Source organism: Zea mays, chromosome 6 (assembly GCF_902167145.1).
Source record: "Zea mays cultivar B73 chromosome 6, Zm-B73-REFERENCE-NAM-5.0, whole genome shotgun sequence".
NCBI classification, from domain to species: domain Eukaryota; kingdom Viridiplantae; phylum Streptophyta; class Magnoliopsida; order Poales; family Poaceae; genus Zea; species Zea mays.
In genome coordinates this window covers 143,147,593-143,169,320 of record NC_050101.1, presented here as the reverse complement: position 1 = coordinate 143,169,320, position 21,728 = coordinate 143,147,593, and the positions used below count along the sequence as shown (strand labels likewise).

General features: G+C 47.0%; 2 protein-coding genes across 2 annotated transcripts; both read right to left on the bottom strand.

The window, feature by feature from the left end:
* Window positions 1-8,235: 8,235 nt before the first annotated feature.
* On the bottom strand, window positions 8,236-9,767 carry LOC103631451 (uncharacterized). The gene is made up of 2 exons (XM_020540225.1): window positions 8,647-9,767; window positions 8,236-8,565 (listed from the first exon to the last, which is right to left on the bottom strand). The coding sequence occupies exons 1-2, from the start codon at window positions 9,707-9,709 to the stop codon at window positions 8,447-8,449; spliced, it is 1,182 nt and encodes a 393-aa protein (XP_020395814.1). The 5' UTR covers window positions 9,710-9,767; the 3' UTR covers window positions 8,236-8,446.
* Window positions 9,768-13,439: 3,672 nt separating this feature from the next.
* Window positions 13,440-14,929, bottom strand: LOC100273348 (uncharacterized). Its single transcript, NM_001147789.2, has one exon. It carries the CDS (start codon window positions 14,640-14,642, stop codon window positions 13,758-13,760), a length of 885 nt encoding a protein of 294 aa, NP_001141261.1. The 5' UTR covers window positions 14,643-14,929; the 3' UTR covers window positions 13,440-13,757.
* Between the last annotated feature and the right edge of the window lie 6,799 nt (window positions 14,930-21,728).

Here is a 21,728-nt window from a genome sequence, read left to right as displayed (position 1 = left end):
GGCAAGACTAGGACAGGCGCTGTTGTCAACTTTTCTTTCAGCGCTTCAAAGGCATCTTGACATTTCCGGGTCCACTTGAACTCAACCTTGTTGCCTAGCAACGCTGTCATTGGTTTTGCAATCTTCGAAAACCCTTCAATGAATTGCCGATAATATTCGCCCATTCTAATGAAACTCTTGATTCCTCGGGCATCTGTTGGCGCTTTCCAGTTCAGAATGTCTGCCACTTTCTTCGGATCCACAGCCAATCCTTCTTTGTTGATTATGTGACCCAAGAACAGGGCTTCACTGATCCAGAACTCACACTTGCTCAACTTTGCATACAACTGGTGCTCTCGCAATCTCTGCAATACCATCTTCAAATGATCTGCGTGCTCTTCTTCGCTTTGAGAATAAACCAGAATGTCACCAATGAATACCACCACAAACTTATCAAGGTAATCCATGAATACGCTGTTCATCAAGTTCATGAAGAACGCTGGTGCATTGGTCAAACCAAAAGACATCACAGTGAACTCATACAAACCATACTTGGAAATGAATGTCGTCTTCGGAATGTCCGAAGGTCGGATCCTGAGCTGATGATAACCTGACCTCAGATCAATCTTGGAGAACACACTGGCTCCCCTCAACTGGTCGAACAGATCTTCTATTCTGGGCAAGGGGTACTTGTTCTTGATTGTGACTTCATTCAGAGCTCGATAATCGATACACATCCTTTTGGTGCCATCTTTCTTCTCCACAAACAAGACAGGAGCGGCCCAAGGCGAGGTGCTTGGCCGGATGTAACCTTTCTCTGACAGCTCATCAATCTGCTTCTTAAGTTCAACCAACTCTGGTCCGGATATTCTATAAGCTCTCTTAAAGATAGGGGCGGTTCCAGGAAGAAGCTCTATGGCACATTCAACTTTCCGCTCTGGTGGCATACCCGGTAAGTCCTTTGGAAACACATCTGGGAATTCGGACACAACCTTGATACTCTCGATTGGGTCTGCTTCACTGCTATCGACAGCTATCTGATAACAGCTTCCTTTCTTTGGCTCAGGCGGGACTAACTCGGTCACCACTTCCTCTCCTAGTGGAGACACCAACTTGATTGTCCTCTTATCACAACTGATAACTGCCTGATACTTATCTAGCCAATTCATCCCTAGGATGACATCTATGCCCTGAGTACCCATTACTATGAGGTTAGCGGGAAACGCTATCCCCCTTATTTCCACACTTATATTCAAACAAATGCTATCGGCTCGAATTCTACCACCGGTTGAGTCAATTTGAATGGGGGTTGACATGGTAGTAATTGGAAGATTATGTGTTCCTACCCATGATGCAGTAATGAAAGAATGCGTTGCTCCAGTATCAAATAACACTTCTGAAACATGGGAGTCGACTGGGAACATACCTACTATCATGTCAGGGGTCTCCTGAACTGCTTTAGCCTCCAAGTGGTTCAGTCTCCCATGATTATAACGCGGCTGAGAGCGGTTGCCTGCTCCAGGCTGAGACATGTTCTGCTTTGCTGGGACATTGGGGTCTGACTGCTGCTGGGCTGCCTTCTTCGGACACTGCATCACCCAATGGCCTTGCTCTCCACAGTGGAAACATGCTCTGTTTTCAACCTGAGCTGGTGCTGCCTGACTGTTCTGCTGGTTTGCTGGGGCAGGAAGACGAGGTGCCTGCTGATTCTGCCTCTGAAACTGACCTCCTGACTGATTGCTCTGACGGTTCTGATACTGGTGCTGAGGATACTGCCTTTGGAACTGCTGATGTTGCTGAGGTGGACGCTGGTTCTGCCTGAACTGCTGAGGTTGATTGCCTGAGAAACGAGGACGATTGCTACTTCCAGGCTGGGGTCCACTGATCTTACGCTTACGATCCTCCATCTCCTTACGCTTCCTCTCTGTCATGATTGCTCTGTCAATCAGGTGCTGGAATGTCGGGAAGGTGTGATTCATCAGTTGGTACTGCAGAGGGTCAACCAAGCCTCTCAGGAAACGGTACTGTCACTTGGCGTCGGTGTTGACATCTTCAGGAGCATAGCGAGACAACTGCAGAAACCTGTCCTGGTACTCACTGACAGACAATGGCCCTTGCTTGAGAGCTAGGAACTCCTCCTTCTTCACTGTCATCAGACCTGCCGGAACATGGTACTGACGAAAGCTTCCTCTGAACTCTTCCCAGGTGATGGTGTCGGGGTGGGCATGGGTGGCGAGGTAAGACTCCCACCATGACTGAGTTGCTCCTCTCAACAGACGGGGACCATACAAGACTTTCTCCCTATCATCACACTGAGCGGTATGCAACTCCCGCTCCACAGTGCGCAGCCAGTCTTCAGCATCCATGGGGTCAGAAGAATGAGCAAACGTTGGTGGATGACCTCTCATGAATTCAGCACGCTTGTCTCTAGGCATCTGAGGCATCTGAGGTGGGGCCTGCTGCTGTTGCTGCTGCTGCTGAATGGCGGCCAAAGTCTGACTGATGGCTTGGACTGCCTGAGTCTGCATCAGAAACATCTGCTCGATGGACATCGGGGGCGGGGGCGGCATGTGCTGTTGCTGGGGCACCTCATCCTGCTGAGCGGCTCGCTCTTGCTGAGCACGCCTTCCTCCTCTGCGCCTGTTCTCTGACATCTGCAGAATGCAACCACACATCAGAACTGGTCTGGCAAATCTTGCAGCATAAGAAAAGAGTATAGAATTCTTCAACAACACTGAACAGATGAGCATCTTCACTGATCTCCAACACATACCACACAGCTTCTCAGATAAAGAGGAAAGTGGAATAAAAGGTTTCCCAATTATATAGCTAACTCCATTAACATATAACAGGTAAACCAAAATGCAGGGGATACCCCCACTCTGGTGACAGTCATTACAAAGATCCAAACCAAATATAGTTCATCATGACAAACATAAATGCACAGGATATAGCAAACTACCATGTCTAACTAGGACTAACTAAGAGCGAGAGTAACGCTAAGACCGTAGCTTCTATGTATGTATTTTGTATTAATTACAAGATTCAACTCTAACGATCTATGGTTCTAGATTTATCTTGGTCTTGCAGTCGGGGTTGCCATAAGGCTGGTGTCCACGCCGAGGTGAGCGGTACGGGTGCTGAGTCCCGACGGGAGCGGGGGAACCGTCATCCAGGTGACGACGTTTCGCGCGCTCAGCCCGCAGCAGAGCGATCTCAGCACGAGCCCTACTCAGCTCGTCTAATGCATGGTCCAGCTCTGTGTTTAGCACGGCGGCTAGGTTGACTGTGCTGCTCAACCTAGGATTGCCCTCACCGACAGGTGAGACAATCACGCCTCCTGTGCTGCCAGATGGACGGCGGGGGGTAATACTTCAGGTCGAGACCGTCAGCTACCCCACCGAGAACCGAGCAGTAGTGCGAAAGCGCACGTCGTGCAGCATCTTGCATGGCCGCCTCAGCTGAGTCCCGCTCTGAGATAGAATAGTGCTCTGAGCAGGCCTCCGCACCCTGGAGACTGTTCTCCGGATGGCGCACCAAGCAGGTCGCCTCCCAGCGGTCCGGGTAGACCCCGCGACTATGCTGGTAGACCACACAGCGATACTCGATGGACCAAGTACGCCGGTTAAGTGCCCGACGTAGCAGGGTGTCGAGCGCATCATGGAAGTGACACCCGCGAGCAGCGTCACGAGTGATGGGTCGAGCAACCCATCCCTCCGGCTCCTGGTCAGCAGAGAGGTCGGTGTCGTGGCTCGAGCTGTCGTCGCCACCTCCGTCATCTGGGTCTCCTCTAGCAGCTACTCCAGAAGCTGGGGCGCCTAGAGGTGGTGCAGGGGGCGCCTCCAGGGGAAGCACAGGGGAGCAGCTCCTCACGGACTCTATCTCCTGTTGGAGCGAGAAAGAAGAACCCTGCTGCTCCTGCTCCTGTCGTCGACGTTCCTGCTCCTCATGCAGGCGGTGGTGCAGTCTCTCCAAGTGGCTGGACTGTCCGGCCACGGGACGGCGAAGCGGACGCTCAGCAAGGCGGGAGGGTAAGAAGGGGATGACTGACTTTCGTGCAGTGTGTCTAAGTCGAGCCATCTACAAAAGACACCGCAAGCAAAAGAGTGAGAACAGAATTAATATGACCAGCAAGTAATGAACCATAAGTAAATGAAGGATTAGAATAAAACACAATTTTCAGCAAGGTATAATATACAGTAGAACATAGTTTTGGTCGGTATGACCAACTTTTGAAGGGATATCAAAGTCAAGGCAGGGACAGAGGTCTATAGTCCTTAGAACGACCATTCTATTCTAGGTTAGCGGTCCTACAGTCAGCACGACTTTGATACCACTTATGTCACACCCGGTTTTAGAAGGCAAACCGAATGCGAACCATGGACGTGCCAGGATCAGTGATTCACGTACACAGCAGTTACATAACATGGACATCATCACACAGTGCTCAAAATAGTATTAAAAGGGAAATAATAGTCGATTACATCATACGTCTGAGACGTCCATATAGTTCTTACAATAAATCAAAGTGCGAAAACGAAACGTAGATAATCGCGGCCTTCACAGGCAGCCGACTGGGGGGTTGCCGCTAACCCACGCCTAGAACTCATCGTAGTCTTGGAACTCCTGGAAGTCTCCTTCCACGGCTTCATCTTCTCCTGAGCAGTGGTTGCAATGCTGACAACCTGGGATGGGGGGGTTTGGTGTGTAGAGCAAGGGTGAGTACACATCAACATACTCAGCAAGTATCCTGTTTGGCTGTAGTGGACTAGCTTTATGTGGGGATAAGTCAAGCAGTTGCTTTTGGTTGGTCAGATTATTATTTACTAATAGAAAACCAGGTTTTAGCATTAACCCAAGTTATTAGCCCGATGTACCCTTTCCAAACGGAAAGAATACCACTTACCAGCACCATATTCACAACCAGAACCATCAGTCTCATTGCCACCTATAAACCAAAGTATCTCTGATCAAGTATCACTAATCACTGGAGCTCCATTGGCCGCTCATAACCGCGAGCACGGCTGATATATCAGTTTTCAAACACTCTGCAGAGGTTGTGCACTTTACCCACAAGCCGTGATCCCCTTTCTGCCCGGAGATCATGACTCTCCATTGATCACTACCAAGGTGACCCAGCAGGGCATCACTACGTAGCCTTTACAAAGATTTCCCGGGGCTGTAATCGCCCGTTAGGTTTCCTAAATGTACTGCACTCCTCCCTAAGGGACAAATCAACCTTGGCAGAGCGAGCCGCATACACCGAGCCCCATTGACGGCACGACGGCTAAGCGAACTACACCCTGGTTCCTCTAATTATTCAGCTAAGGGCACCCCATTCCACCCTCATGGTTGCACTGTTTTCCCGGGCGGTCATCCATAGAACAGGTCCTTACGGAGAGGCACTCGAGAAACCGCTCGAGCCCCCTTGAAGACCACAAGTATAACATCATGATAAGAGAAGGGAAAACAGTGTATCATAGATAATCTCATCATGTTCATTGATTAGAGTTGAGCAATAGCATAAAGTTAAGCAATAATAATCCAACCCAAATAGGTAAACAAGGATATGGATAACAAAGCTAGTCGATCCTTAGGCATAAATGTGTAATGCGGGAGGTGAATTAAAGAATGAATAGGACAGAGATAAGTCAAGGGACACTTGCCTCCACCAACCGACTGCTGCTCAGGGACTTCTCCTGCGAGTTCCTCGGGCTCTTCAACCGGATCGTTCTCTATGCGATTGCAAGCATACATACATCCATCCATTCAAATTAGAAAACAAACAGTACACCATACAAGAGAACAAATAAAGTAAATATGCATAGAATATCGCATACGATAATGAATTTACCTTGGTTAGAAAGAAACGAGAGAAGGTCTCGCAGGGGTTAAGGCTTATGCTCGAGGTGCACTACGGGTAAACGAATAACTAGACGTCACGTGCTCTAGTTCCAATTGGTTCTAACAAAAGAATTAGCTACATGCACTAATGTAAACGTGACCACTTTTAGTAGATTAACATTGAATGAGTTAGACGATTAGCTATACAAATTAACTAACGTAATCAATTTCCAAATTGAGACTCGTATCTTATTAATATGAACAACGGGATTAGCGCGCATAGGGTAGGGGGGTAGACGGGGCGTCTGGGGGTAGACGGGGACACGACGGGTCGTGCCAAGGCACGTGCACTACGCGAGCACGTGCGCGAGGCCGCACGCACACGCCACGAACTAGCCGTGCGCACGTCGGGGCCGTGCGCTAGCCGAGCTCAAAGCCGCGCGCCATAGGCACGCTGGGCCGAGCTCGAGGCCACGCCGGGGCCGTCACGACGCGAGCAAGGCACGCCGGGGCAAGCGAGCACGGGCGAGGACACGGCCGGGCGAGGCCGGGCGCGGGGACGGGCGGCCGAGCCGGGGCACGGGGCGACCGAGCTCGCCGGGAGGCGGGCGGGCCGGGCACGGAGGCGGCGCGGCCGGGGACAGCGCGGCCGGGGGCGGGGGCTGCGCGGCCGGGGACGGCGGACGGAGCCGGCGAGCACCGGGGCGGGCGCGGCCGGGGGCGGCCGAGCCGGGGGCGGCCGGGCGCGGGACGGCCGAGGGCGGTCGGGCGCGAGGGGACCGAGGGCGGCCGAGCCGGGGGCGGCCGAGCCGGGGGCGGTCGGGGCTGGGGCCGAGCTCGCTGGGGGCGGCCAAGCTCGCCGGGGCCGGGCGAGCGCGCCCATGGCGAGGGGGAGGGCGCCGACGGGGGGGAAGGAGGAGGGAGGGGGAGGAGAGGAGGGAGGAGGGGGGAGAAGCCTCACCGGAGGGGGAGGACGGCGCGGCGGTGGCGCCGGGGAGGGGCGGCGGCGGCGCTAGGGCAGGGAGAGGGCAGCGACGGTTAGGGTTAGGGAGAGGGGATGACGGGCGGGGCCCGCGGGGAGGGGATTTTTGGAAAAAAAGAAAAAAAAAGGGGAGGGGCGGTTGGGCCGGCTGGGCCCAAAGGGGGGAGGGGGGCGCGGCTTGGGCCGCCAGGACGGCCCACGGCGGGGGAGGGGCAGCTGGGCCGCCGCGGGGCCCACGCGGGAAGGGGAGGGGGCGGCTGGGCCGCTTGGGCCAAGGGGAAGGGGCGGCTGGGCCAAAAGGGGAGAAGGGGGGAGAGAGAAAAAAGAAAAGGCTTTTCTTTTTCTAATTTCTACATTTTCTTATATGCCTAATTCTTCACTTCACTCAACCGCAAACAAAAGAGTGCATAATCCGGCATGATGCAACAAACAAAAATAGTTCTAGGTTTTGGTTACACAAGATGTCGAGCTAATTCTCGCTATAACTTTTAGAAAAGATCAAGGCTTAGCGAGAAGAAAAGGGAAAAAGGAAAGAGTAACGCCTGAATTTGGTGAGAGAAAAGAAAAAAAATTCTACCCCCAAATTCAGGGCGTTACACTATACCTGCGGACAAGTTTGGGGTTGGGGGCTATCATCGCTCTGTGAAGAGAGTGGAGAAGAGAGAGAAGCGAGGAGGCTTCGACGATGGCGTACTCCCTCCGGTGCAGTAAAGGAAGTCATTTTGCGTGTGACTGAGCGTGCACAAAAGAAGTCATAGCGCGCGTGGGTCTAGAATTTGGACGTGGCTGCCCCTGAGTAATTGCATCGCTCGAGCGCTTCGTTTTCTGCGTCGCCCGTTGCCATGCCATGCATTATTAACACCGCGTCTCGCCTTCCTTTCTGGTGGTGCTTTTCTTGCTCGTGCCTCTCTCGAGCGCTTCGCCTTCCTTGCTCGCGTCTCACCTTCGCCTTCCTTGCTCGCGCCTCGCCTTCCTTTCTAGTCGCCATGGACTCCGACTCTCCGCTTGTCGTGGACTCTCTAGTCGCCATGGACTCCGACTCTCTGATCGCCGTGGACTCTCTGGTCGACATGGACTCCGACTCTCCGCTCGCCGTGGCCAAGGATGACGTCTCATCCTCGCTGGACTCCGACATGGCGCTGGACTGCGTCGCGCCTGACTCAGAATCCATACGGTTTGTGCCTGACTCGGAGCCCTTCGAGCTCGTGCCGGACTCAGAAGCAGAGGAGGTCGCGCCGGAGGCCAAGTCCGGCGAGCTGGAGCTCGGCCCATTTTTATGTGGTAGCTGCGGCGTCGTCCATGAGAACCGTGCATCGTGGAACCGTGTGCACTCGGCATTTCGTCCATGCTCTCGCTGCGGTGTCATCAACAAGGAGAACCTAATCGACGCCCTTCTTCACGGTGCACAAGAGTGGGTCTGCAAGCCCGAGTGCGACGCCAAAGCATCGGTAAGTTCATGCTAAGATCTAAATGTTCACGTTACAACATGCTAATCAAACATGCTAAGATCTAAATGACATTGTTGCCTCTAACTAGCATATTTCTCCCTACAATGCAGCAAGTGTAGCCTCAGCTTCATGTAGCAAAGATGGTGGACAAGGAATACAAGTTGGCAGCCTCTCCTGTCTTTCTAATGTAGTCTTATTCATGTGCGGGATTTTGTAGTTGTTGCATCCTTTGTTCTTCATTGCTTCCAATAAAACAGTTTGTAGTGTGACAAAAATGTGATTTGCTTTGTGTGGACAAAACTCCATGAAAGCCTACAAAAATCAGTGATGAAATTAGAGGAATGTAACCATGAAAATGATGTGAGAAATTTGATAAAAAATTGTCTAAAATACCTCTTGCACTGCTGGAACTAGTTCTTGAATAGTTCTTGCATTCTTTTTGTATTGAATTGTTTGAATAGCTCGAAAAAAAACCCAAGTCCAAGATGTTAAAATCAGGAGAATTTGGAGGTTGACAAATGATGCTAATATCAAAACCATCTTGCTTTGCAGCCTCACAAAACAATGGATCATCCAACTTTAAATGTGAAGGTGCATTGTCTTGTTGAATATAAATAGGATTTCTCACATCTTCCCTCGGCCACTTAGCTCTAATGGCCGGTAAGACTTTGTTAATCATGAATTCTCTAATAACATCTCTTGTGATACTTTGAATGGGCTTCATAACCATATCTCCCCTTACACGGCCAGTTATAGCATTTCCTCTTATAGCCGGTTCATAATTGACAAGAGGAAAACATCCAATTTTACCATAAAAAATGCATTGTCCATCTCTAAACCTCGGTCTAGCACAAACAGTGAGAAACATGAGCCTAGGGATGTAGTTTTTGTTCTTGCAAGTCCTATGTGGATCATCTTCTTCGGGGAGCAAATAATATTTTTCAGACTTTTGGGATAGGTAGAACCATTTTTCATCAATGACAACGAAGTCAAAAAAATCCCTAAAGCTTGGATCACCATTCAACCCCCTCTTAATCATGTCAATACAAAACTTCAACCTAGTATTTTTGTTTCCTTCAGTGAGAAAGGGCTTGATGCTACTAGAATGATGCCTAAGTAAACCTTTTTTCAAATACCTTAGCACCTTCCATTTACTCATGTTTAGCTTGGCACAAACATCCTCTAAGGTCATCCTATCCTTTAAAGGAATGTTAAGCAAAACTTCCAAATCAATAGGAATTGCTTTACGACCAACTCTTCCCTTTTTTAGACTAGCAACCACAATCGGCATCGAGTTTGCAAGTTGTATTTTACCTCTGTTCCATACGCGCTGCACTGACCGAAGGTGGAGATCAAATTGGTCGGCAACAATTTGGGTATCTTTCTTGTGGAGTCTCCTGTTATTGCTTCTAGCCAACAACGCTTGGTACACTTGTTTCCTCATATCTTTTGTCATCTCTTTTCGTCGGTGGTTCTCTACAACCGCGCCAAACTCATCTAGAGGTAAGTTCAAATCAAAATCTGTCCAAAGGAAGCGTAAAACATGAGAGTTGACACAAAAAAAATCTTTCCAAAGATAGCGTGAAACATGTTACCGTTGCCATTTTCCAACAGCACATCATTGAGGCCGAGCTCATTAGCATCATCCGGCTCCTGGAAGTCTTCATCGAGCTCATTGACATCCTGCACCACCTGGAATCCTTCGTCGAGCTCGTCGGCATCCCCCACTTGCTGGTTGTCTTCGTCTTCAACTAGAAGCTCATTTAGATCAAATGGAATGGCCATGTGTGAGTGTTGCTAGCTGCTTAGCTGCTTTAAATAGCAACCCAAGCATGCAAAACGGCGGCCAGCAGCGCGCGCTAGCAAAAAAAAGAGCGCCAACATGCAAAACGCGCTCGCGCCAGACATGCAAACAGTGACATGCAAGCCTCCAACGCGCCATGCAAAATGGGCAAAAAAAAAAGATGCGCTTGAGGAATTGAGCTTTGAGACCTCTAGTCTAGAATGCCTCGGAAGGTGCTGCAGCAACCAATTGAGCTTGATCGTTTCAGTGACGTCAATGCACCCATATCCCTATTTAATAAGGGCAAACAGAGAAAACTCCATGATAATTAATCACTCTTTGGTATGCACAATCATGTGCTAAACGACTAACTTTACTGCATCGGAGAGAGTATATGTTTGATAATTTTGTGTTGCGTGTTCGCCTTGAGCTAGACCCTAAATAGAAGACTATCCGGTATCCTATTATTTATCGTTTAGGATAACGACACAGTATCCAAAATATAACTTTGATCAATATTTTTTAAAAAAAAATACAAATAAACTCTTAATACATGTATATTATTATAAAAGTACATGTTAAAACAAATCGGTGTATAAAAATATTAGGTTTGAAAACTAAATAACAAAACGGTTATCTATAGTAAAAAAATTTATAAGTTTACATCACAAAACTCGGCCCAGGGCCTAACACCCAGGTCCAGTCCAGGCCGAGCCAGTGCGGTGCGCCGCCGACACGCGTCACGCGTGGCGCCGGTAGTACCCAGACAGATAGCGGCACCACAAGTCGCCACCCGTGCTGCCGTGCGTGTCTGTCGCCTGCCTGTCAGAGCCTGCGCACGACACGACGCCGCTCCGGCCTCCGGGCTGTGTCAAACTCATGCTCGCGCGCGGCTGCCTCTCTTTAATCACTGTATGTTGACCTTTTAACGATGCCTTAGCTGTCCTAATTAATTAATTAATGAGGTAGCCCCTGCGGCACTTGATTAGAATAATGGCATACCACTCTAAAAATCAGCAGTGTTTACACGAACTCTACGAGACTCTCTGGCTTCCTAATTGCTACGAACAAAAATCTTGATAAGAAACACCCTTCAATAACTTTTTCTAAAGGAAATTTTGTAGATCGTAAAAAAAAGAAAACAAGACTGATTGTTCGGAGTCCAAACGATATAAAAAAATATCTTTTTTTATAAAATTTAGAGCGTAAAATACTGACAGGCTGGCCTGACCTGTGACTGGGAGAGGCCCTCCCTGTCCACACCTCACGGCGCACCGGCGCGTAGTAAAAAAACGAACAAACAAACAGATCCCTCCCTCCGCGGCGCGCTGTCTTTCACATGGCCATGCGCCCATGCCCCCAGTTTCGTTGCCAGCGCACAGGTCGCATCGCATCTCACAGGTTGGACTGTCTGACCAAGATCATGCGCTGCCTGCTCCGCTCAGCCCATCATTCATCGTTCCCACGTCTTTACCGACACTTAGGGGTGTAAACGGTACGGATATTATCCGACCATCCGACCGTCCGAAGAGGCTAATTATTCGGTTGAATAGGTTTTTTCGGATATCCGCAGAATTTTCGGATTTCGGATTCGAATTCGGATACTACAGTTCGGATATCGGATACGGATATGGTATGACTGATATCCTTCGGATTTCGGATATCCGGATATCTTCTCGGATAACTATCCGGATTTCATATTTCGGATATCCGGACATCTACCCAGATATCTTACCAGATTTTAGATTTCAGATATTCGGATAGTTACATGTGAAATCACCCTAAATATCCAAGTTTCAACATAATCAATACTTCACTTTATCATTTTCATATCAGGATTTGAGGTTATGTTCTTATATAATGTTTATTGTTCCTGGTAAAATATTTGCAATTTTCGGTCGATAGTGAAATATTTTATGAATTTAAATGCATTTTGATAATTTTCTGTAGAAAAAATTATAATAATACACAAATAGTCTCAAAAAATCATGAAATTTGACGGAGGAGCAATATATGCCCATATAGCATCCTCAAAAATGTTTGGGCCATAAAATCTAAAGATTGTCAACATTTCTTTCAAATCACTTTCACTTGTTATGTGAGTTACATGTGATATCACCTTAACTATCCAAATTTTAACATAATCAATACCTCACTTTATCATATTCACATAGGTACTTCATATTATCTTTAATAGAATGTTTATTGGTCCTAGTAACTTATTTGCAGTTTTTGGTAGACACTAGATTATTTTATAATTTTAATTATATTTTGATGATTTTTTGTAGAAAGAAATTGATAATACACAAATAGCCTTAGAAATTCATAAAATTTGACGGTGGGTTAACATTTGTCTACATAAAATTCTAAAAAATGTTTGGGCCATAAAGTCCATAAGATGCCAGTGATTCTTTTCATTTTCTTACAATTGTTGTGTGAGTTACACGTGAAATCAGCTTAAGTATCCAAGTTTCAACATAACTTTTACTTCACTTTCTCATTTTCATGTAGGGACTTGAGATTATCTTCTTATGGAATGTTTATTAGTCTTGATAACTTATTTGCAATTTTTGGTCGATACTATAATATTTTATGGATTTAAATGCATTTTGATGATTTTCTGCAAAAAGAAATTAATAATATACAAATAGTCTCAGAAATTCACGAAATTTGGCGTATGAGTAACATATGTCCATATAGCATCCTCAAAAATGTTTGAACCATAAAAACCACAAGATGTCATCAATTATTTCATTTCATTTCCACTTATTTATGAAACCCGTAATGATTACATGTGAAACCACCATAATGATAAGTGAAACCATATATCATAATAACACATGAAACCACATATCATAGTTATCAATATTTTATGAATTTAATTGTATTTTAATGATTTTCTACATAAAGAAATTAATAATACTCAAAATAGCCTTAGAAATTCATGGATTTTTATGGAGGTGTAGCATATGTGCACATATAATCCTCAAAAATATTTGGACTAAAGGAGGGGCTAAATGATTACAACTATGATATGTGTGGAATGGTGTCTTACACGATATCCGACAAAAATATTCGTTACCGACGCTATCCGTGTCCGATTAGCTCCGTATTCGATCCACGACTATTCGTATTTGTATTCGAGAACATCCGTATTTGTATTCGTATTCGAAGCTATCCGTATTCGAATTCGAATTCGACTAAAAATATGAAAACAAATATGATTTCATTGATATCCGTCCGTATTCGATCCGATTACACCCCTACCGACACTATTTCTTTTCTTCTTTTTCTGACAAGGTGCCGACACTCGTGATGAGTTTTACAATTGCCGCCACTCAACGTGTCCCTCTCACCACCAGCTGTGGTTCAGCGGCCCAGCCTTCTCTCTCAGGCTCAAATAAAATCGAATCACAGTCTACAATCACACGTAATTATACATCATCCGTTCCACTGATCAATCACAGGGGTGAAAAATGGTTGAAGCAAAAAGGAAAAGAAAATGCCTGGGCGAATGAATTTACACCGACGCACGCATGTCTTGGTCCTACAATACATATACTCCTGCCCGCTCCGATATATAGTAATCATGGTGATAACAAACTTATCGCCGTATATATATTTATATATATAGATAAATAAATAGCAATGAAAGCGAAAATCTTTTTTTTTTGCGCGCTGCAGCCCCTAAAGGTGTCTCCTCTCCTCCCGCTGCCCGTACCTAGAAAGTCCACTTCCAGATCTTGACGCGGACCCTAACCTTGCACGAGTGCGCCGCCGTGCTCACCGTGGCCGTCTTCGCCGGCGTCGCGTCGGCGGCGGACGGCGCCAGAGCAGGCGCGAGCGCGGCGGTGCTGTTCTTCCCCTTGGCCCTCTTGGGCGCCGGCGGAGGCGGAGGCGGTGCCGTCAGCTTGATGCCCTCGCAGTGCACCTGGATGCCGATCTTCTTCGTCTTGAGCCCGCCCACCCGGACGCCGGCGCTGGTGTCCGCGTCCACCACCACGGAGAACGACCCGCCGCCGGACCGCTTGATGTCGGAGCTGGCGCCGCTGGGGTCCACGCCCACCGCGCTGGCGGAGACGGTGGCGGTCAGCACGGTGGTGTTGCCGGCCGCGTGCGCGAACCCGGGCACCGTGGCGCTCCCCAGCGGCACGGCGTTGGCGGCCGTGGCCACCAGCAGGGTCAGGTCGTCGTACAGGTACACCATCTTCTTGTTCGGGTTCCGGGCCGTCACGGTCAGCGTGATGGCGTCGCTCAGCACGGGCGCCGTCGCCGACGACGTCAGGTTCAGCGACGCCAGCCGCACCGACGACACGCTGAACGACGGCCGCTGCGGCCGGTACAGCAGGTAGAAGACGCCGCCGCACACCGCGGCCACGAACGCCAGCAGGATCACCACCACCAGCGCCCAGCAGAAGCAGCAGCACAAGCTGCACCGGCACGACCGCCCGCGCTGCCGCTTCGCGGGGGCCTGAGGACGGTAGATGGGCCGCTGGTACATCTGCGACTTGGGCGCAGGGAACGACGACGCCTGCGCGCCGTTGCTGTTGCCCGCCGCGCCTGGAGGCGGGTTCGGCTTGGCGGCGGGGTACACGCGGTCGGCCATTGGCGGTGAGGCGGTCCTGGCCTCCTGGGCTTTGGGTGGCTGCCGCTGGTGCTGTGGCTCTCTGGTGGTCCTGTGGATGGACCTGTCTGGCTCTCTCTCTTAAATGGACATGGAGAGATCTAATAGGGCAAGCAGCCAAGCAGGGGAGGAGAAGGAGAGCGACGCGTCACCCACCTTTACGCGCGCGATGGATCGATAGCTCGACCTCACCAAATGATTTGCTACGCTTTGCTAATTGGCCCATTGGCGTTGTCCCCATTCCTTCAATTAAATAATTAATTAATGACAAAAGGGAATCTCAATGCTCTACTACTACTAGTACTCTTTCCATTTCGTGGACAGCACACCGGGTATTGCCAGCCCTGCATATAATACATATTCTATATTCAATCGTACGTGAAAACACGGCATCATACATTTATACTGTAGTACTAGCGCAGCTTGATGTGCATCCCACATGATCCTCATTTGCATCTTAATCGCCAGAGCTAGCGCGGTAAGAGTAGTTTAAATACTCCATGGCCATTGCCATCTTGACTTTGATCGTCCGGAGCCGCTTTCAGCGAGTTAATTTGGAGTAGGTCCTGTCGTTATGCTACAGACATCCAACAGCAATGGAAACCCTGAATTTCACGCAAACGCAAGCGCAAAATGTGGGACAAGGATCACCACTACGAGTAGTAGGTTGGAGTATATATAATTATATATACTTCTACGAAACATATCCTGTCCACATCCCACTCTAATTATATACAAAATTTTAAGTTAAAATTCGTTATACTTAAGAAAAGAACATTTTAACCGATATTCTAATTTAAACTTGTTGAATATTTTATCTTTTTTATTATTACAACTAAAGTATAACAAATTTAAACTTGATGGAGTAAGATGGAAAGATTATGTATGTATTCTTTTCAGTTTTTTTGTGAATTTTGCTAGTTCATGTGCACCATATGTGCACCAAAGTTTTCATGTGCACCAGATATGTTTTCATACTTCTAAGTATAACCTCTGAGTTTTATGGAATTTCTTTAAATATAAAATATAACAAAACTTGAATTATACACTCGTTTCCAATAAAAGTTTTATTCTACGTTTTCATATATATATATATTTCATTTTATAACTTATGAAGAGTTGTTAATTGCTCCAAGATAGTTTCATTCCAATAAAACTCACTCATTCTCTCTTTTTTAAAAGAAAAATAACACATCATAAACACACACTTATGTAGTAACTTGAATTCAAATAAAACTTCTACGAAACATATCCGGTGCATATAAAACTTTTGTCCACATCCTACTCTAATTATATACAAAGTTTTAAGTTTAAATTTGTTATACTTAAGCTGTAATAAAAAGAGAACATTTTAGCCAATATTCTAATTTAAACATGTCGAAATTTTTTTTTATTACAACTAAAGTATAATGAATTTGAACATGAAATTTTGTGTATAATTAGAGTAAGATGGAAAGATCATGTATGGATTTTTTAGATTTTCTTGTGAATTATGTTAGTTAATGTGTACCAAAGTTTTCATGTGCACCGGATATGTTTCCATACTTCTAAGCATAATCCATGAGTTTTATGACATCTCTTTAAGTATAAAATATAACAAAACTTGAATTATGCACTCGTTTCCAATAAAAAGTTTTATTCTACACAGATGAAATATAGTCTAGCTATAAAACTCGTTACACAGATGAAGACTCAAAGACGAGACAAATTTATTAAACATAATTAAGTATATACTTAATACTTATAATTGACATTTGATGGTACACATACTCTTGTTTCGTTATTGGCCTCTGCACACTAAAGTAGTTATTTACTTAGAGTAAATTTTTAGTAGCACAATTTTTTCAGAAGCTATAGTTTATCGATAGCAACCTACATGCCACATGGCAGATGAATTAGTACAATCGTCGTTGTTGTAATCCTATGAATAACTTTATGCTTCTGTTGCAGGTCTAGATCATCTCATGAAACTGAAAGGGAAATGTGCCTTTGGGCCATTTCTAAGTATTTTGGTGATTGGGTGTCAACACAAGTGCTTAAATGTGAATCTATGCCCATGGATTGACAAGTTGCAAATCACAAGTAAAGGTATGTTTCTAAGCCTTAGTACATTGGTTTTGTGTACTAATATACTTGTCTAAGTGCTAGAAACAGAGAAAAGAAGAAGAGTTGGCTGTGTGCAGCCAACAGGCTGTTTCGGTCTGGGGCACCGGACTGTCCGGTGGTGCACCGGACAGTGTCCGGTGCGCCAGGCTGCCTCGGGCGAAGAAGCCGCTCTCGGGAATTTGCCGATGGCGTACGGCTAAAATTCACCGGACTGTCCGGTGAGCCAACGGTCGGCCGAGCCAACGGTAGGCCGCGGAATCTGCGCGCGACACGTGGTCTGGCCAACGGACGGAAAGTGGCACCGGACTGTCCGGTGTGCACCGGACTGTCCGGTGCGCCAGATCTGCAACGGTTGGCAACGGTCGGCTGCGCTGTTTAAGGAAGGAAATCGGGCACCGGACAGTGTCCGGTGTGCACCGGACTGTCCGGTGCGCCCGACGACAGAAGGCAAGGATGGCCTTCCAGATTTGTTCTCAACGGCTCCTAGCTGCTTTGGGGCTATAAAAGGGACCCCCTAGGCGCATGGAGGAGAACACCAAGCATTCCTACAACATTCCTAAGCACCAAGACATCGATCTCGCGCATTCGTTTCATTGTGATAGCATATAGAGCTCTTGTGGAGTTGTGAACTCTTTGAGTTGTGTTGCGAGCTCTTGTTGCTGCTTGTGTGCGTGTTGCTCTGATCTTTTGAAGTCTTGTGTGTGTTGCTCATTTCCTTCCTTACTCCGTATTTCTTTGTGAATCTCAAGTGTAAGGGCGAGAGGCTCCAAGTTGTGGAGATTCCTCGCAAACGGGATATTGAGAAGAAAAGCATAACACTGTGGTATTCAAGTTGATCATTGGATCACTTGAGAGGAGTTGAGTGCAACTCTCGTCCGTTGGGACGCCACAACGTGGAGTAGGCAAGTTTTGTACTTGGCCGAACCACGGGATAAATCACCGTGTCCTCTCTGTGTTGATCTTCTTGTGATTATCATATTGTGCAAGATCTTCGCTCTAGCCACTTGGCATTAACTGTGCTAACATTTAATCAAAGTTTTGTGGCTTAAGTTTTAAGATTTACAGGATCACCTATTCACCCCCCTCTAGGTGCTCTCAATTGGTATCGGAGCCGTTCTCTTCAAGAAAGGGACTAACCGCCCGAAGAGATGGATCCTAAGGGGAAGGGAATCGTGATCAACGATAAGGAGAAGGAGTCCTTCGTCAATGAGGCCAAAGATGACAAGCCTACCGACTCCGGCTCAGGTCATAGACGAAAGGAAGGGAAGAAGAAGAAGACGAGGCGCATCAAGGAGATCGTCTACTACGACGACAGTGATGAGTCTACTTCTTCCCAAAAGGACGACGACCACAACGACTACGAGCAAAGGAAACCGGTTAATTCTAACTTTTCCTTTGACTACTCTCGTATTCCGCAAAGTTCAAATTCACATTTGCTTTCCATTCCACTCGGCAAGCCCCCACACTTTGATGGGGAGGACTACGGATTTTGGAGCCACAAAATGCGTAGTCACCTATTCTCTCTCCATCCTAGTATATGGGAGATTGTAGATAGTGGAATGCACTTTAATAGTTCGGATAGTCCTATATTCATTAATGAGCAAATCCATAAGAATGCACAAGCTACTACTGTTCTTCTAGCTTCATTGTGCAGGGATGAATATAACAAAGTGAGTGGCTTGGATAACGCCAAGCAAATCTGGGATACCCTCAAGATCTCTCATGAGGGAAATGACGCTACCTTGCTCACCAAAATGGAGTTGGTGGAGGGCGAGCTTGGACGGTTCGCGATGATAAGGGGCGAGGAGCCAACTCAAACATACAACCGGCTCAAGACCCTTATCAACAAAATAAGGAGCTACGGAAGCACGCGATGGACGGACCACGACGTCGTCCGCCTAATGCTAAGGTCCTTTACCGTTCTTGATCCTCATTTGGTGAATAATATTCGTGAGAATCCCAGGTACACCAAAATGTCGCCCGAAGAAGTCTTAGGAAAGTTGGGGGCAAAATGCAAGGGAGACAAAACTTGCATTTGGGTCCCTAAGGATATTTGCACTAACCTTGTAGGACCCAACATGAGTTGGGTACCTAAGTCCCAAGCCTAAATTTGCCTTGCAGGTTTATGCATCCGGGGGTTCAAGCTGGATTATTGATAGCGGATGCACAAACCATATGACGGGGGAGAAGAAGATGTTCACCTCCTACGTCAAGAATAAGGATTCCCAAGATTCAATCATATTCGGTGATGGGAATCAAGGCAAGGTAAAAGGATTAGGTAAAATTGCAATTTCTAATGAGCACTCTATCTCTAATGTGTTTTTAGTAGAGTCTCTAGGATATAATTTACTATCTGTTAGTCAATTATGCAATATGGGATATAACTGTCTATTTACAAATGTAGATGTGTCTGTCTTTAGAAGAAGTGATAATTCACTAGCTTTTAAGGGTGTATTAGACGGCAAACTTTATTTAGTTGATTTTGCAAAAGAAGAGGCCGGTCTAGATGCATGCTTAATAGCTAAGACTAGCATGGGCTGGCTGTGGCATCGCCGCTTAGCACATGTGGGGATGAAGAACCTTCACAAGCTTCTAAAGGGAGAACACGTGATAGGTTTGACTAACGTGCAATTCGAAAAGGATAGACCTTGTGCAGCTTGTCAAGCAGGTAAACAAGTGGGAGGAGCACATCACAGCAAGAATGTGATGACCACTTCAAGACCCCTGGAGCTGCTGCATATGGACCTCTTCGGACCCGTCGCCTATCTGAGCATAGGAGGGAGTAAGTATGGTCTAGTTATTGTTGATGACTTTTCCCGCTTCACTTGTGTGTTCTTTTTGCAGGATAAGTCTGAAACCCAAGGGACCCTCAAGCGCTTCCTCAGGAGAGCTCAAAATGAGTTTGAGCTCAAAGTGAAGAAGATAAGGAGCGACAACGGGTCCGAGTTCAAGAACCTTCAAGTGGAGGAGTTCCTTGAAGAGGAAGGGATCAAGCACGAGTTCTCCGCTCCCTACACACCACAGCAAAATGGTGTGGTAGAGAGGAAGAACAGGACGCTCATCGACATGGCGAGGACGATGCTAGGAGAGTTCAAGACCCCCGAGTGCTTTTGGACGGAAGCCGTGAACACGGCTTGCCATGCCATCAACAGGGTCTACCTTCATCGCCTCCTCAAGAAGACGTCGTATGAGCTACTAACCAGTAACAAACCCAATGTATCTTACTTTCGCGTATTTGGGAGCAAGTGCTACATTCTAGTGAAGAAGGGTAGAAATTCTAAATTTGCTCCCAAAGCTGTAGAAGGGTTTTTGTTAGGTTATGACTCAAATACAAAGGCGTATAGAGTCTTCAACAAATCATCGGGTTTGGTTGAAGTCTCTAGCGACGTTGTATTTGATGAGACTAATGGCTCTCCAAGAGAGCAAGTTGTTGATTGTGATGATGTAGATGAAGAAGATGTTCCGACGGCCGCTATACGAACCATGGCGATTGGAGACGTTCGGCCACAGGAACAAGATAAACGAGATCAACCTTCTTCCTCAATTATGGTGCATCCCCCAACTCAAGACGATGAACGGGTTCATCAACAGGAGGCGTGTGATCAAGGGGGAGCACAAGATGATCATGTGATGGAGGAAGAAGCGGAACCGGCACCTCCAACCCAAGTTCGAGCGATGATTCAAAGGGATCATCCCGTCGACCAAATTCTGGGTGACATTAGCAAGGGAGTAACTACTCGGTCTCGATTAGTTAATTTTTGTGAGCATTACTCTTTTGTCTCTTCTATTGAGCCTTTCAGGGTAGAGGAGGCCTTGCTAGATCCGGACTGGGTGTTGGCCATGCAGGAGGAGCTCAACAACTTCAAACGGAATGAAGTTTGGACTCTGGTGCCTCGTCCTAAGCAAAATGTTGTGGGAACCAAGTGGGTGTTCCGCAACAAACAAGACGAGCACGGAGTGGTGACGAGGAACAAGGCTCGACTTGTGGCAAAAGGTTATGCCCAAGTCGCAGGTTTGGACTTTGAGGAGACTTTTGCTCCTGTGGCTAGGCTAGAATCAATTCGTATCTTGCTAGCATATGCCGCTCATCATTCTTTCAGGTTGTACCAAATGGATGTGAAGAGCGCTTTCCTCAACGGGCCAATCAAAGAGGAGGTGTACGTGGAGCAACCCCCTGGCTTCGAGGATGAACGGTACCCCGACCACGTGTGTAAGCTCTCTAAGGCGCTCTATGGACTTAAGCAAGCCCCAAGAGCATGGTATGAATGCCTTAGAGATTTTTTAATTGCTAATGCTTTCAAGGTTGGGAAAGCCGATCCAACTCTTTTCACTAAGACATGTGATGGTGATTTGTTTGTGTGCCAAATTTATGTCGATGGCATAATATTTGGTTCTACTAATAAAAAGTCTTGTGAAGAGTTTAGCAGGGTGATGACGCAGAAATTCGAGATGTCAATGATGGGCGAGTTGAACTACTTCCTTGGGTTCCAAGTGAAGCAACTCAAGGACGGCACCTTCATCTCCCAAACGAAGTACACGCAAGATCTGCTAAAGCGGTTTGGGATGAAGGACGCCAAGCCCGCAAAGACTCCGATGGGAACCGACAGACACACCAACCTCAACAAAGAAGGTAAGTCCGTTGATCAAAAATCATACCTGTCAATGATAGGGTCATTACTTTACTTATGTGCTAGTAGACCGGATATTATGCTTAGCGTATGCATGTGTGCTAGATTTCAATCTGATCCTAAGGAATGTCACTTAGTGGCGGTGAAGCGAATCCTTAGATATCTAGTTGCTACGCCTTGCTTCGGGCTCTGGTATCCAAAGGGGTCTACCTTTGACTTGATTGGATATTCAGATTCCGATTATGCTGGATGTAAGGTCGATAGGAAGAGTACATCGGGGACGTGCCAATTCTTAGGAAGGTCCCTGGTGTCGTGGAAATCTAAGAAACAAACC

Bases quoted from the DNA above. Each gene is read 5' to 3' on its own strand.
- LOC103631451 (XM_020540225.1), bottom strand. From the start codon at position 9,709: ATGACAAAAGATATGAGGAAACAAGTGTACCAAGCGTTGTTGGCTAGA. The intron at 8,566-8,646 runs GTATTTTAGACA...TGATTTTTGTAG, and splicing joins TAGTTCCAGCAGTGCAAGAG to GCTTTCATGGAGTTTTGTCC.
- LOC100273348 (NM_001147789.2), bottom strand. From the start codon at position 14,642: ATGGCCGACCGCGTGTACCCCGCCGCCAAGCCGAACCCGCCTCCAGGC.